At 57.2% G+C, this 16,200-nt stretch overlaps 1 protein-coding gene and 1 long non-coding RNA gene across 2 annotated transcripts; one reads left to right on the plus strand and one right to left on the minus strand.

Moving 5' to 3' along the window:
* The first annotated feature begins 1,512 nt into the window (after positions 1-1,512).
* Positions 1,513-3,211, plus strand: LOC113608426 (uncharacterized). Its single transcript, XR_003428327.1, has 2 exons — positions 1,513-1,997; positions 2,687-3,211. It is a non-coding gene; the product is annotated as an uncharacterized LOC113608426 (long non-coding RNA).
* On the minus strand, positions 3,210-15,312 carry LSM4 (LSM4 homolog, U6 small nuclear RNA and mRNA degradation associated). Its single transcript, XM_027084709.1, has 5 exons — positions 15,185-15,312; positions 11,102-11,143; positions 8,890-8,988; positions 5,822-6,005; positions 3,210-3,864 (listed from the first exon to the last, which is right to left on the minus strand). Exons 1-5 carry the CDS (start codon positions 15,185-15,187, stop codon positions 3,773-3,775), a joined length of 420 nt encoding a protein of 139 aa, XP_026940510.1. The 5' UTR covers positions 15,188-15,312; the 3' UTR covers positions 3,210-3,772.
* Positions 15,313-16,200: the final 888 nt, after the last annotated feature.

Below are 16,200 nucleotides of genomic sequence, written 5' to 3' on the forward strand. Positions count from 1 at the left end.
TCCTAATTCTACACCTGACACAACTGACCTGAGAGAAGGTAAATGGATCCTCCAAGTTCAAGGAGGGGACAGAGGGAGGAGCTCAGAGGAGACTCTGGAGCGGTGTGTCCTGGGGGCTGTGTGTCCTGGGGAGGGTCGCTCACCCTCTCTGTGTCTGCGCCTAGGCACTGCCTGGCACATGTTAGACTGTTGTTAGTTCACGGCCCTGGGTCTCTTCATCCTCTCTGCCCTTCCCAAGCAGGCCATGGAAGCTCAGGGGATTTGCACTTGCTGTTCCCTCTACCTGTTGTTCCCTGCTCTCTTTCCGAGGCCAGAGGCTTCTCGTTGTTCGGGAATTGGTTTGACCACGTCCCCCTTCGACTCTTTGGAAAGGACCCACCCCAGCATCCTGAGCTTCCTGCAGAACAACAGCCTGTCTGCCTGGGCCCTCACGGCACCCCTGCCCCTTCTCCTGTCACCCCTACAGCCTCTATCTTGGGCTGAGCCCCCAGCACTGCCTACTCTTGGTCTCTTGGCTTTCACCCTTGCCTCAGTCTGTTCCAGAACGTTCTGCGGCTTCCCATTTCGCTCAGGGCCTGCACCCGCCCCATTTCCTGTCCTCTCACTTTGCTCCGGTCACCACTTGTCACAGGACCTTTGCACGGGCTGTTTCCCTGTCAGGAACGCTCTTCCCCCAGATGGCTGGCTCCTTTGCCTCCCTCAAACCCTTTTCTCAAATGTCACCCCCTGGCCTGCCCAGACCAGGTACCTCTCTCCCCCACCCTTGCTTTCTACTCTGAATTTATGCATTCGGCTTGTTGCCAGCTCACCCCTGTGGAAGGTAAGGGCCACCATGGTGGGGACTCTCTGCCTAATTCACAGCTGAGTCTCCAGTGCCTCGGATGGAGCTGTGGCCCCAGTTCCTCCGCCCCCGGCCAGCCCTCTTCTCCCGTTGTGGCGGGCAGCTTCCCCTACGGAGATCGTTTAAGTGGACATCAGACCATTTCCCACAGGCCAAGCGGCCCTTTGTCCACAGAGAGATGTCAGAGGACACCAAAGCACATGCTGAGCCGGTAGGGGCACACATGCTGCTGATGCCAGGACACGCGGACCCCAGGGTCCAGTTGAATGGGTGGGGAGGACAGCGGCCGTCAAGCCTGCCTGGAGGACGTGGGAGGCAGCAGTCTGGGGGCAGGGCTTCCCGGGGGAAGTGCTCTTGGAGCAGCAGGTGAGGCCCAGGAGAGGAGGAATCCGCGCAGAAGTGTGTGCAGGCGGGAAAGCAAGAGACACCCTCCCACCCACCACCAGCTTGCGGGGCTGCTGCTTGAGGCTGCCCACTGAATCCAGGTCTCTGAAATGGACTCATGGCCCCAGGGTGAGGCAGCAGGGCCATCCAGGCTGGCACTGGCCCCAGGCTGAGTCACACCCTGGGTGTGTGGGTCTCCCTGACCTGTAGCAGCTGGAGCAAACTCCAAGGGGAGGAGGTCGGGGCCTACAGGAACCACCTACACTTAACCACCTACACGTAAGGTAGCCCGCAGGCTGCAGGTCATGCAGCAGTCAGCTGATGGGGGTGAAAATCCCTGGGGACAGACCATCAGAAGGGCAGAAAGAAGGAGGCCGAGTTGTGGGAACCAGGCCAGCACTTTTGGTTTCTCTTCTTGTTGAAGGGGTTGAGGCTGGTTTCTTGAAACCAACCAGGAAGAAGACTGGAAAACGGGCCTGTCCCGACACCCAGCTCAGGAGGACGACGCCTTCCGGAAGCCCACGGCACCTACGCGGCCAGGGCCGGGGAAGCGGCTCATATCACCAGCGGGCAAGGAGAGAAATGAGAGCCCGGACTGCCCGGCTGGAAAGGTCAGGGTTGCCTGGCGCGGCTGGCGGCGCGGGCGGGAAGCCGCGCTTACGCACGCCGAGGATGCGCCCCCGCGCGGAGACGGGGCGCGTCCGGGACCCACGACCCTGAGCTGCGAATGGGCCCTTGGGAACGTCTGAACACGTTCCTGGTCCAGAGCCGGGTAAGGGAAGAAAAAACAAACTGCGGAGAGCAGGAAGGGGCGGGGCTCCTAAAGGGCTTCCCATTCACAGCCGCGCAGGACACCAGAGCCCCACGGATTTCATCAAAGCCTGACTGGAGACGACCCGCGCCCGGCAGGGGGGAGACCTAGCCCCCCAGAGCAAGGCCCTGGAGGCCATAATGGGACTCTGCGTCCAGGGCCATGGGGGAGGGGAGTTGTGAACACGGCCCCCTCCCTCCCCAACCGTCCTTCTCTTCTTGAGCCTTCATGTCAGCCGGCCCCCTGCACAGCCCACGTCTGTGATGCGGGAGGTGGGTTCTCAGGGCCCAGGTCACACTCAGACCTCACACCCCTGTCCTCAACCTACGCCAAAGTGTTGCTTTGTCACCAGGCAGGGATTCAGGCAGCAGCAGGTCCCTGGAGGGGGGGCCTGGGGAAGAAGCAATGATGGGGGTGAGAGTGGCGGCAGGGTATGGCACTCTCCAGACAGGATGGGGCTGTGAAATCTTAGTCAGAGGTCTTCGAGCTAGCTAGGCCAGCACTTTGCAGACCTGATAAGTGGCAGTTCTACAGGCACCACCACCTTTTCTTCCGATCACCCCTCAGAACCGGTCTCAAACCCGTGACAGGTAGAACCCGCACCCACAGGAACCGGCCTCCTAACACCAGCCTGTCTCTGCGGTTCCCAGGAATATCGGTCAGCAGACCATGTCACCGGAAACATTTTCACAAGTGCTGGCTCAGCGTCTCAAGCAAATCACCGGGTTGTGGAGAGGCAGTGCCCTGACTTGAAGAAGAGGTAAAAGGTTCACGAAAACCTTCCTCATGTGTTCCACGAAGCAGCCGCCTGTCATGGCTTCTCTCTCGGTGAACTCTGGTGTGAATGGTGCTTGCAAAACAGGGACGGAGGGCAGAACACTGGTGGCAACGCCAGGCGGTGTGGGTGTCCCGCTGGCTCCCACCTGGGACTTTCCTCCCCCCACCTCCCCACAAAGAGAGGAGGGGGTCGCCTACTGCCCAGAGCCCAATCTTGCCTTCCACCTTTTGTAAGAGGCTGCTGAGGGACATGGGAACCAGTGTCCCAACAAATTGCTTCCCCTCAGTGAGAGGCCACAGGGTACAAAAGGAAACTTCTTGCATGGGGCTGTGATTTCCTGAGGACACTACCTACTAGATGCACCCAGTGGTTCAAAAGGAATTATGGATTTACAGTTTGTAGTTGTATTTGTTTTTATTTTTGTAACACAAAGAGGGAGAGAGAAAGTGAAGGGACAGGGCCCAGCGTCGTCCCCCAGAACAGCTTCTGAGGCATACGTTCGCCTGGATTCGTTTTGAAAAGGCAATTTTGGGGTCCGTGTTTTAGGAAACTCTCCAGGCTGTCAATCTCAGCGCAAACAGCTTAAAATAAAAACCTCCCGTCTGTTCGTCACACAGGGATCTAACACAAAATGCAAAACAAACCTGTTTGGAAAATGCCTGCCCTTAAGACAAGAGTGAGGGCTTTAAAGATTCATTAAACACAGAATCTTCAGGAATCAAGTTGGCTGCGACTTCACAAAACCAGAAGCACAGAATAACGTTTCCAACTGTAGAACTGCTGGCTGACAAAAAAAGAGGAGGATCACAAGATGACAGGCAGGGGGGTCCTCCCCCAACACCTGCCTCTTCTTTTTGTTCTGAACAGACTCATAAACTGGAGAGTAGAAACGCGGCCTTGCGGGTGGAAGCAGATGCCCGGTGGCGGTGGCTCAATCTCTGGGGAACAGAGGGGCGGCTCACTGTTTGCCCGCCTGTCTGCCTGGCTTCTTTTCTGGTTGACCTCTGCCGGTGCCTGGGATTCCACCTCGGCCCCGGCCCCCAAACACACCTGTGAGACAGGGGAAACGGGCTTTAGCAGAGCCGGGCTGGGAGGCCCACTGTGGACTGGGACCAGGAACTGGAATCCTTAGACTGTGGCCAAGTTGTTTAATCCCTCTGGGTCTCAGCCTCCACTTCTGTAAAGTGAGGGCAGTGATCCTACCTCTGGAGGGAAGGGCAGGCTGAGAATCTGAGATGGAGTGTCGACCAGGGCTGGGCATGGGTAGTGCTCCAGAACATTCTCAGTGTGACAAGGGACCAGACCAGGCCCCCCAGGGGTGTAAAGGATGCCAGGGAGGACAGAGGTTGGCACCAAGTCACACTGGGGCTTGGGGCGGGCTTCCTGGAAGAGAGGGCTGGGGGCCAAGGTGGAGGGCAGTCACCAGGACAAAGCCAGAAGGGCTTCCAGGAGGAGGAGGGGGGGGGCACGAACTAAGACAAGGCCTGGACTCAGTCCAGGGATGGGGCAATGACCCCCAGCTGTGAGGCTGGGAGCTGCACCAGGGGACCTGGACCTTCCTTGCTCTGGCACCACCCGCATCTGGCCCAGGAGAGAAACGACTGGGTGGTTTGTGTGTGTCCAGCCTGGAGAAGGGGCAGGGGAGCCTCCTGAGCCCTGACCTCTGCAGTCAGTGGTGGGGCTGTTTCCAAAATACATTTTACGTGGAACAATGGCACTGCTGTTGGGGGAGGTGAGTAGTTGGAGGGAGGGCATGCCCCCGGCCCAGGGAGGTCCCAGAAGGATCAGGGCAGCATGGGGACATAGAAATGTACACACAGGCCCCCTTCCTCCACAGACATGCAGGGGGCCCTCTGGGGACAGAAGCCAATGCTGGCAGGGTCTGCCTAACCTCACGTCTCATGGGGCAAGACCAGCTTTGCCAAGGGGAGCCTGGCTATGCGGGGACCCCTGTGAGAGTCCCACTGGCTGTGGAAGGCCCCGTGGCCTCCGTTCGGAGCCGCCCGAGCAAGCCGCTCTCCCCGTCCTCCCTGCTCCTTCAGGCAGTTTACTTGACAGTGGTGGCCTCCAGTGAAGGGTCTAGCCCCGGGGACAGGTCCTGGGACCCCTGGGACCCTGCTCACCCCCATCCTAGGCTACTCTCCACCTGGGGTGCCCTCCTGCCCTCTTCCATCTGGCTCCTTTCTGATTATCACGTGAGCCTCAGCTCATGGCTGGCTCCTGTGCCCTTCCCAGCCCTGCCCATGAGCCCCCAAGGTGGGCCCCGGGCCTGGCACACAGGAGGCCCCTCCAGATGCAAGAGACAAAGCCAGGTCCCTCCAAGAACAGGAGCCGGGCGGGGGAGGCGGGAAGGGCAGGGTCTGCAGATGGCCTCTGGGCTCAGGCCCCAGCTGACTGCACAAGTTTAATTTTATGCCAGATTTATAATCTCAGGGTGGTGTGCTGGGATCTATCCAAAAGGCATGACCTTGGCTTTGTATAAAGGAGTCATAGCAGGGAAGGGTTCCATGCCGGGGCCCCGCGCTGGGGTACTCACCCGCAGTCTAGTGAGGCGGGCACTGTGGGACCCTCTCTGCAGAGGGGAAACTGAGCCTTGGCGAGGTGCCCAGAGCACCTGCCAGGAAACACAGGCAGGGCTCAAGTCCCAGGTCTATGTGGGCCTGGACCCAGACCTAAGGGAGCACTGAGAGCCACTGTGGGGCAGGAGGGCCCAGGTGGGTGAGGGTCAGCACTGACCACCAGGACTCAGCTGGGCTCCCCGGGTTGGGCTCCTGCGGTGGGGACAGGCGGCAACCAGCAGCATCAGCTGTTCTGCAGAGGAGCCCCATGAGTCACAGCCCCCCAGCTCCACGTAGGAGGGGCTCAGAGCCAGGCCCTCGGCACCATGACGGCACCAGCCAAGAATGTCAACACTGGGCCGGGACGGATGCCACGTGCTAGAGTCACCCCCGCCAATGGGGAGGCCCCAGCAGCCTGCTAGGGAGGAAGCAGGGAGAGAAGGGCATACCTCGCCCAGCGCCCCCCATTCCGCGGCCCTTCTGCTGCTTCTGCTGCTGCAGGCCACCGCGGCCGCGGCCCTTGGCCACCACCTCCTCCTTGACCATGTCGATGATCTCATCAGGGATGCGCAGGTACTTGATGGTGCTGCCGCGGATGTAGCACTCGGGCATCCGCCAGAATTTGTCCCCGTCCTGTGAGAGAGGGTGTGTGTGTCAGATCTTTTGGGGGGGGTGGTAGGGTCCCTGCAGAGCAGGTGCAGATGGCCGGGGCAGCATCTGTCCCCTCAGGCCGCCTGCACCTGGCATCGCCCCCGCAGGCCCCGCAGGCTGCAAAGTTCTTCGTCCTGGACGGGACACTGGAGGGGCCGCACTCCAGCAGGATCTCTCCAGATCCTTGGCAGCCCTTCACACATGAGAGAGGGTGGGGCAGGGCCTCGTGAGAAGCCTCCGTGTCCTCAGCCTGTCCTCCAGTGGGGGATGCAGCCCAAAGCCTGGAGAGGGGTGAGGCTGTCCCACGCGCCAGGTGCTGCCACAGCCCAGCTCCTCCCCCTCCTGCCCCCAGCCTTCCAGAATTCACCTTCTGGAACCCTCTCTATGCACCCTGACTCATTCATTCACACAAGTATCTCGTGGCAGGGTCTGAGCTGGGCATGGGACACAAGTGAGCAGGACAGAGACCCTGTGTGATGGGTGAAGAGGGCCAGGACGGGGGTGGGGAGCCAGGTCTGGGGCCAGCCAGGGGCAGCTCCCAGTGATGCCAGTTTTCAGGAGAGCTATTGGAGGCTAGAGAGACAAGGGGCTTGTAAAGTTGCAGACTCCTGAGCAACGCCAACCCTGCAGTTCTTAGGATGCTGACTGTTTCCCCCCCACCACCATATACCCTGCGACCAGCAAAAGGCCTTCCCTCCACGCTACCTCCTACTGCCCTTGGGCGGGAGCCCGGGGCCTCATCCATCAGATGAATTCTCCGGCCCCATCCCTGTTGCCCAGGCCAGAAGCCTGGTAACCCTCCCCCGCCACGCCTAGAAATCAGACCAAGACACCTCCCTGCTTAGATCCCAATCAGCGCCCCGTTGGCCCAAGGACGAGGTCCAAACTCCTCAGTGTGGTTCCAGAGGGCCTGAGATCCAGCCCCACCCTGGCTGCCCTCTCTCGGCACTCGATGTGCCTTCCAGATGGAACTTTCTGGAACACACACGGTGGGCTTCCGGGCCCCAGCACTTTGCACACGCTGTTCCCACCTTTTCACATCTGGCTAACTCCAGTCCTCAACAGGCCTTGCTTCCAGCCTCCCTGCAAGCCCCAGTCCTGCATGACACTCATCAGCGGTGCCTGGGCCGATCTGGCCCAGCCCAGTGGAGGTACTCGGCAGGGACAAATGGAATGTTTGCGGGCCAACTCTTCCCAGGAACACACACGAGAGCCCCCGACCCATACAGGAACCCCAAGAGGCCTCAGAGCATTCCTTTCCCAGAAATGGTAGGCGAGGGGCCAAGTCCGTGGGGATGCAAAGTACAGCCAGACAGAAACAATGATTGTGTGGAAGCTCAGGGCCGGGGCTGGGGCTGGGGCTGGGGCTGGGGCCGGGGCCGGTGGCTCAGCGCGAGGCTTTCCCTCAGCCAAGGGCAGGCCGAGCCCAGCGCGCTCCCTGTAGGAACAGGGTTTACTGTGCTTTCCATGGGGGCAGCTAAATGCCTCCCGACCCTTGCTCTCCCGTGCTTTCTCAGCCCCTGGGATCTCTGTTCAGCCACCTGCTACCCAAGGGAAGGAGGGGCTGCCATCACCTGTTTACAGATGAGGACTCTGGGTGGCCTGCGTGAGACGGTACCTCCCACCAGCCTCTCCTCCCAACCGCTGGGTCACAGAGGGGGACTCCCCAGGGGGAGCCACGTGTCCAGTCTCGGCTGGCCATGGAGGCCGGACGGACCTTGCCCTGAGACCCAGCGATTGGTTCTAGGTCCCAGAAGTGGACACAGACGTAACAGCGGCGTGCAGAAGGACAAGCGCTCAGCTGTGCACTGTGGCATCGTCTGCCACAGGCACACTGCAAACGCCTGCCACCAGGAGTTCGGTCCCAAGAAGCAGGTCACAGAGCCAAGCAGGTGAGGGTAGGGGGTCACAGCCCTCTGTCTGCCTTTTGGGGTGTGAACTGTCCAGGAGCACAGACCGGGGTGAGAGTGGCTGCCTTGTGCTCTGCCGTATGCTGGCGTGGTGAGCCCTGGGGCACACTGCCTGTGGCTCAAGACAGCCGGGCCCTGCCTGGGCCCTCCAGGAGCTTCCTCCCTGTAACATGAGGGGCTATCTTGGGCAGGGGGACAGAGACTGGAATCAAGGTGAAAGGAAAGCTCTAGCAGAACCCAGTGCAGATTAGGGGGAGGGAGTCCTGCCTTCATCACCGTCCTCAGCACTCTGTGGATCATCCCAAGGCGGGGATGACCCTGGGGAACATTCTCCCCCACCCCGGCCCTGCACTTCCTGGTTTCAGGCCTCAGGGGAAACAAGCCCCGTGGTGCACATCCCACAGTCACACCACCACGGCCCACATGGTGGGCAATGCCCACAGCCAGGACCAAAGGCAGCAGAGGCTAACAAGGAGGGTGGGGCCTGCCCTGGAGCCCACCCCCTCCCTGTAGAGCAGGGATTTATGGCCAGAAGCACCCCCCAGGCCTAAGTCCTTCTTGGTCAGGGGTGGCACCCGGGGATGCAGGAGCAGCTCAGTGCCTGCTGGGCAGCATCCCCGCGGGTGCAAAGTCCAGGGCACTAGAGAGACTTGGAGCCTTGTCCGGCTGTTCCCCCCAACATCCTGACTAGTCCCTCGGGCCCCGCCCCTGCAAGAGGCCCCGCCCCTGGCAGGATGACTGGTGGTATAGGCTGCGGTAGGCACCCTCCCACTCCTCCCACACGTCCAGGGAAGGGCTTTTACCCCACTTGGAGGCGAGGATGCTGAGGCTCTGTAAAGCCCCAGGTCCCAGTGCGCATTCCTGGCCACACGACCCCTACTCGCTCTGCCCACCAGACCGGAGCTGCCCCAAGGCCCCCAGGCAGCGAGAGCAGACTGGGGGTGGAGGGCACTCACCCTGGACGTGCAGATCACTTCACGCAAGTTGATGTTCATCCAGTTGTCGCAGCTCACCAGGTGCCCATTGTACGTCTCCCCGTTTTTGAGCTCCACCAACTGGAGAGAAAACGGGTCCCACGTCAGTCTCAGGCCCTAAGAGGGGTGCAGACTTACCCCAAAGAGCAGGCCACCACCACCAGGCCTCATTCAGACACATCCTCGTGTCTTCTTCGGACCCACTGGCCACAGCACACGGTGCCCAGGCCCCCAGGGGCCCACCTCACAGGAGACACGCTCTGCTTTCTCGCTACGCTTTGCTGGGCATTGTAGACTTTCTACGATGAAACCATTTTTTTGTGTGCGGAAGAAAGAAACAGACAAAAACCCCCCCCCACATCTTTAAAGGAATGAGTAAGGGTGGCCGGGGGCCGGGCAGGTGCCCGGTGATGGCACACATGTGATCCTTGGTGGTCTGGAAAAACTGTTTTTCATTGCAATAACTACTTGCTTATTTTGATGTGTTTCCGGAAAAGCGCGTCATGCAGAAGACAGGCTTTTGCTAGGAAAAGGCTGAGACTTAAAAAAGAATCAATTTAGAGAATGAACTTATGGTTACCAGAGGGGATTGGTGGGGGGAAGGGATAGTTAGGGAATTTGGGATTGACATGTACACAGGACTATATTTAAAATGGATAACCAACAAGGAAGTACTGTATAGCACAGGGAACTCCGCTCAATATTATGTAACAACCTAAATGGGAAAAGAATTTGAAAAAGAATAGACACATGTATATGTATAACCGAATCACTTTGCTGTACACCTGAAACTAACAACATTGTTAATCAACTATACTCCAACATAAAATAAAAAGTTAAAAAAAAAAATCAACTCTCAGGGCTGGAGAGGCACTGGGCTCACAGCCGCCACCTCTGTATTGTTCCATGGGCTGGGCATGGGTGCAGGCGCCGGCATAATGAGCGCCGGCGGCAGCCTGGTCCGTGCCTATGACTTCCTGCTGAAGTTCCTGCTGGTGGGTGACAGTGACGTGGCGAGGGTGAGATCTTGGCGAGCCTGCAGGACGATACAGCCGAGTCCCCGTACGGCCACCTGGCAGACATCATGCGCTCTCCTGCTGCCTTCTGCAGTGCTGCAGACATTTTCCAGCTACTCTGCCCGTTTCCCTTGGCAACCACTTTAAGATTTAAAATATGATTTGTAAAGTCATCACTTTCAAGTTTGGAAAAAAAAAAAGAAATAAAAGGAATCAACTCAGCTATCTGCCCAAGAGAAACGAAGACATACATCCATGGAAAAATGTGTTCATGGATGTTCCCAGCAGCTAAAATCTTCACGAATAGCCAAAAAGTGGTAACAACCCAAATGTCCATCATCAGTGGACAAATGGATAAATAAAATGTGGTGTATCCACACAATGGAATATCACCTGGCCGTAAGGAATGAAGCTTTGACACATGCTACAATGTGGACAAACCCCAAGAACATCATGCTAAGTGAAGGAAGCCAGACATGAAAAGCCACATGTTGTGTGATCCCACTTACAGGAAATGTCCAGAACAGACAAATCCACAGAGACAGAAAGCAGATTCGTGGTTGCCCGGGGCTGGGGCGGGGTGCGGGTGGAGGGGGAGGGGAGCAGCTGCTAATGGAGACTGGGTCACCTTTTGGGGTGACAGGATTGCTCTGGAACTACATAGAGGTGGTGGTTGCACAAAACTGTGAATGTACTGAACGTCCCTAAACTGTACTTCGAAAGGTTGAATTGTATGGTATGTGAATAACGTCTGAATTTAAAAAAAAGAAAAGACAACAGAACATATTGACAGATACTACACTTTATCACGACAGGACAAAGCAGCTTAGGGAATGAGCATCGCATGAACCTATCCATATTTTAAAAACTCATTCACGCTTACACACATGTTAAAAGTCCAGATGTGTATATATCAAAGAATAGTTAAATTGTTGGGAAGATGAACGAAGAGGAGCTTCCACTTTCTCTGAATCTCTAGTATTTGACACTTTTAATAAGCATGTATTACTTTGATCAGGAGCAGAAATGACACAGGTCCTGACGCATGTGGGAGGGAAAAGAGGACAGGCAGGAAGTGGCTTTGGCTGGAGGCACCTCACCCTTTGCCCAGTGTCCCTGTCCCTGTGCTGAGGCTGGTCCCCGCTGAAATGTGCCATCCCAGACCAGCATGTACTCACCATTGGGTGATTCTGAGCCGTTTTCAGCAGTGACAAAGGAAGCTGAAAGGCAAACAAAAGCACATGACTTGTTTCATCAGCCAGCGCTGTGGAGCCCTGGCCTCTGGGCAGGGCTGAGACTCCAGGAGCACACATTCCCCGACAGAAATGCAGCTTCTGAACTCTGCCCAAGCCCAGGACACATACCTGCCTCCTAGCTTAGGACAGAAAAGTCTCAGGAACACCCCCACCCCTGCAATTGCAGAGGCATCTGCCCTCTGGTCTTGGCGCTGACCATTCCGGGCATTTCTTTGTAGCTCAGGCTGCATATAGTCCCACCCCTGACAGGACCAGGTGTAGCCCTCCATGCTTATCAACAGCATCACAGCACACAGGTTCTGCTGCTGCTTGAATTTTTTGCTCCACTGATGTTTCTGAGATACATCCAGGCTAATACATGCAGCTCTAGCTAGGCCTTTCATTGTCGGCATGGTAGGTGGTTATCATCACACCCACTTTATGGACGGAGATACTGCAGCTTAGAGACTGAGGAACTTGCCCGGCACCAGTGAGCTAGTGAGAGACGGAGCTTGACTTGACCCCATCTGTCAGAAGCCAGCTCACGCTGAGCCCACAGGGGGCTCAGGGGGCAGCTCTGATTGAACCAAGAGTGATTTGGCCAGGCGCAACTGGCCTCCCAATCAGAGGCCACATCTGAGCTGGGTGTTCATAGAGGAATTCACCAGGTGAGAGGAAGAAACATTTCAGAAGAAGCCTGTGGTCACTGCAAGTGAGAGCAGATAAAGGATGGGATTTAAAAACGCCCCCTGATAAGGTGAACTTTCAAGATAGTTCTTTTCCCATTATTGCTGAATTTCTTTTTTATAAAAAACATATAGTGTAACTGGGGAAAATAAGTCAGTTCTTTTCATTTTAGGTACACAAATCACAACCCATACACTGGGGCCTGTCTCTGGGTCTCCAGAACGGTGACTCAGGTGGCAGTGCTTGGGTCCAGGGTCCAGTGACAGCCTATCCAGTATAGTCAGGTGAAGGTTCTAGACCAAGGGCCCCACAAGATGGGAAACTGCCTCAGCAAGGATCACACCTTGCCCGAGCAACTTTGCAATCCTAAGTTGGCCTGAGCCCCAGGACTTCTTGGCAGGGGAGTCCCAGCCCACCCTCACCCTCCAATAGGAGGCAGCTGCTTCTCCAGGTGGTGGGGACTGTGTGGCCTCTCTCAGGAGGCCACAAGGGGCCCTCAACCCCCAGAGGATGGCTCCCTATGGAAGGGCTTGGTGGGGGAATATCTCACATCCCACGGGCCTTCCCTAAGAGCCACCCGGGGAAGATCCAGGGGCGGCAGGAAGCATGCCCAAGCCCACTTCCTGCACTGGCTTCCTGGAAGGGCACGATAAGGAGGAAGAAGGAGCCACATGGAGAGGAGGTGGCTGCTCCGAGGAGGGTGGGCAGGCAGGCTGGGGTCCCAATGTGGCCAACCTGCAGCTCCTGCCCTCTCCTCCGGAATGCATCTGTGTGATGCTGCCGGGTGCGGAGAGCTGGAGGCTCAGCCGCGCGTGCACGAGCCACACACCCAGGGGGTATTTTACAACGGAGAAGCCTCACGCTTTGCTGGGCAAGCCTGTTCTCTGTGCCCACAATGGGAATCTGGACCAGGGCGATGACACACCTAGGTCCTCCTCCCAGATCAGCAGAGAGGAGACAGGACCAGCTTAGCCCTGGAAGGCGAGAATGAAGATGGACTCAGTGCTGAGAGGTGGAGGGAGGGTCACAGCAGTACAGTCAAGGCCCCTCTAGATGAGGCACCAGCGGTAGAGCAGATGGGACCTGCCCAGGGACATGGAGCAAGATCCCGCTAAAGCCGGGGAAAGTAGGCTGATGCCTGCCAGCAGGGGACCCACAGACGTCCTTCAGTGGCATACAGAGCCTCTATGCCAGTCCCTCTCAGGTTGCCACCCTGTCCCAGCTACCGGCAGCACAGCCCTGAAGGACCCACAGCCTCCTTAGCTGTTGCTGGCAGTGTGCCCTCAGAATACGGCTGCAACACAGATGGGTCCAGCACCTGCTCACAACCCTCGCCTGTGCAGCCGCCCCCTAGGCGGGCCAGAGCCAGGCCTGACACGGTCCAGCAAACTGGCCCACTCAGCGCCTCACACACCATGCCCGGTGCTGAGGGCCAAGCTTTGTTCCTCGGTTCCCTCTGCCTGGGGTGCCCTTCCCCAGGCTGGTGGCTGCTCCCTCGGCCAGGCCCTCATTATAACCCCATGGAGGGAACACGGTTTCCACCTGGGCCACCCTCTGCTGTTTCTATTATAGGACGTAGCCAGTGTCTAATTAACTTGTTTATTTATTATGTCTCCCTGGCTAGACTGGAAGTGCCACAAGCCTCCTGCTAGACTGGAAAATTCAGAGGGTGTGGACTTTGTCCAGCACTGAACACCAGGGCCAGGCACACGTGAAGGACTCAGTAAATATTTTCTGAACAAATACAGCACACACCACCAAGGGAGGCACTTGGGGCAGGGGGGATTCTTGCTCAAAGGAGAGGCTCAAAGGAGAGGTGACACTGGGATAGCAATGCCAAGCAGTGGTCACATCTTGCCATCTTCTACGTCCTTGTCCCCAAACTGTGCTGGAGACAGAGGCGAAGGGAAGGGGAGGATCCTCGGTGAACTTAAAAGCCAAGGGGAAGGGGCGGCGGCAGGGGTGTGGGGATGGAAGACACTTGAAGGTGCCAGGGAGACAGGAAAGGGCCAAACACCCAGTTCAGGGGGAGACAGGGTCATCTGGAGTCGGGAAAGTCATAAAAGAGCTTTAGGCATGAGAACTCCTTTTTCTGGCCTTTCTCAGAACGCCTGGGGTCTGACCCTCAGGCCTGGACCAATCCAGGACTAGACCTAATAGTATCCTGAGGCTCCCAACTCAGGAAGCTGGTTGCAGACCACCCACTCCCTCGCCCACACCTCTGCTTCCGGCCCTGCCCTGCCCTGACCACAGGGAACAGGCAGTGTGTCATGCCTTGTCCACTCCTGAACACTCCTCAGAAGGCGCGAACAGGTTGAATGAATGAATCTGTACTTCACACAGACACTGTTCTAGGCTCTGGGACTATATGAAGATAAAAGACAAAGATCCTGTCTCCATGCCCAGTCCCTCAGACCAACTCTACCCTCCAGCAGAGAGGAACCTGCTTCCTTCTCTCCATCCTTACACTGACCAGGAGAATTTAGCGAGCCCTCACGGTCGGCTCTGAAAAATGTGCAACCATCTCAGAGCAACTCAGGTGCTGATGGGCCAGGTACTCTCCCAAGAAGCTCTCAGCTCTCAATTCCTCTGTGTGGACCTCCGTTTCCCTGTCATACGCTGGGGGCACAGACACTCTCTGGGTTAGATCTACAACTTCCACAACTTGTGAGCGCCATGGCCCTGGGGAGGCTTCCTGTCAGGGCCTCAATTTTTCTTTTTGTGAACTGGGAGGGTGCAGTTAGTCCATCCTTAGCTCAAAATACCCCCTCTCCCTCTGAACGACATACTGTGTGACACAGGAAGAAGCAAACCCTTCTCTGGGTCTGTTTGTCAGCCTGAAAAAGACAGGCACAGGAGGTTGTGCGGCTAGCATTCTAAGGGCCTTACAAGCCCTGAAATTCCCTAAATTGGTTTAATTTGAGAACGCACACCGGCCCCCTACTTCTTGGCGCTCTAGCTTTACAATCTATGAGGTTAGACTGGGTCGGATGCACTCGGAGTCACTTCCCTGCCCGAAAAGTCACTCTGCAGCATTCACCGGGCCCTTCGGTGGGTCCCCTTCCTCTCCGGCCTGTTTCCCCACCTGAAAAATGGAAAGACTGCGGCTAGACCGCTATACTATGATTACACGTTCGGTCAGTCCCAAGTTCCCCTGAGACCGACATGCTGGGTGTCCTGAAAGAAGCCCCTGCCGTCCCCGGTCTCAGTTACCACCCCCTCGGGCCGGGGGTGGGAGGACTCGAGGCCCGGATGGCACGCTCGCTCCGCATCACCCCCTGCCCCAGCACCCGCCCCGAGGGCCCTTGGCGGCCGGCTCCCCCGTCGTCTTGCCCTCACCATGGTGTCGGCGGGGACCGGGCTCGCCGGCCACTTCCGCCACCGCCGCCGCCGCCGCTCACGTTCCCGCCGGTAGCAGCCCCGCTGCGCGCCACTAGGCTGAAATGGAGTGGCAGCGACGCGAGCCAGTCAGAGAGGGGCTCGTGGGAAGGACAACCAATCCACGCAGAGTAAGGCGAGGCCTACTAAGCACGAGGGCGGGGCGGGCCGTGTTCTCACAGGAGAAATGAGGGACAGACTCGTAAAGTGCCGCCGTGAGTGCTGCAAAAGGGGGCGGAGCAATGTGCGCAGGCGCAGGAGGCCTTGTGGGCAAAAGCGCATGCGCAGGCGAAACCCTCGCGGATCTCGGCTCCACGCCGTGGGCGAAGGCGGTTATTACCTTCAGTTTCGAGAGAGAGAAATGGAAGCTGTTTGGTTGTTATTGGGATGTGCTTATGTCTCCCTTCGGGCCCCTCCTCTCCTGAGTCTCATGATTGTAGTTGACCATTATCCAAGGCATGTCTTTTGGTAGGTTGGAATCCCGGCTGTGCCCTTTGAGCCTCAGTTTGCCTCCCTTTGAAATGGCCGTAATAATAGTGTATGCGCTAGAAGGTTGCAGTGAGGACAGAACGAGTTAAGCCACGGAAGAGCACGTAGAACAGAATCTGGCACATACTGAGCACTTGATACACGGGTGTGCAACATTGAGCACCTACTATGGACCCGCTCCTAGAAACACATAAGTGAATAAACCAGACAAAACTCCAGGCCCTCCTGAGGCTTAGGAGCCCACTGAGGAGACAGCCGGTAAACAAAATAATTAGGAAAAGGTATTAGTTTCCTTGGGCTACCGTAACAGAGGGATCAAACTGGGTGACTTTAAACCATAAAACTTGACCCAGAAGTTGAAATCAAGGTGTTGGCAGGGTTGGTTCCTTCTGAAGGATCTGAGGCACAATTCATCCTATGCCTCTCTCCCAGCAATCCTTGTAGTCTTTGGTTTATTTATTTCTTTTTATCCTTTTATAAATGTATTT

The sequence above is a fragment of the Aethalodelphis obliquidens genome, unplaced genomic scaffold, assembly GCF_003676395.1.
Source record: "Aethalodelphis obliquidens isolate GAN/ISIS:26980383/991018 unplaced genomic scaffold, ASM367639v1 scaffold53, whole genome shotgun sequence".
Taxonomy (NCBI): domain Eukaryota; kingdom Metazoa; phylum Chordata; class Mammalia; order Artiodactyla; family Delphinidae; genus Aethalodelphis; species Aethalodelphis obliquidens.

Coding starts and splice junctions, on each gene's coding strand:
- LSM4 (XM_027084709.1), bottom strand. Junction 8,989..11,101: donor CGGCTCAGAATCACCCAATG/GTGAGTACATGC, acceptor TTTTCTCTCCAG/TTGGTGGAGCTCAAAAACGG. Junction 6,006..8,889: donor AAGTGATCTGCACGTCCAGG/GTGAGTGCCCTC, acceptor CCTCTCTCACAG/GACGGGGACAAATTCTGGCG.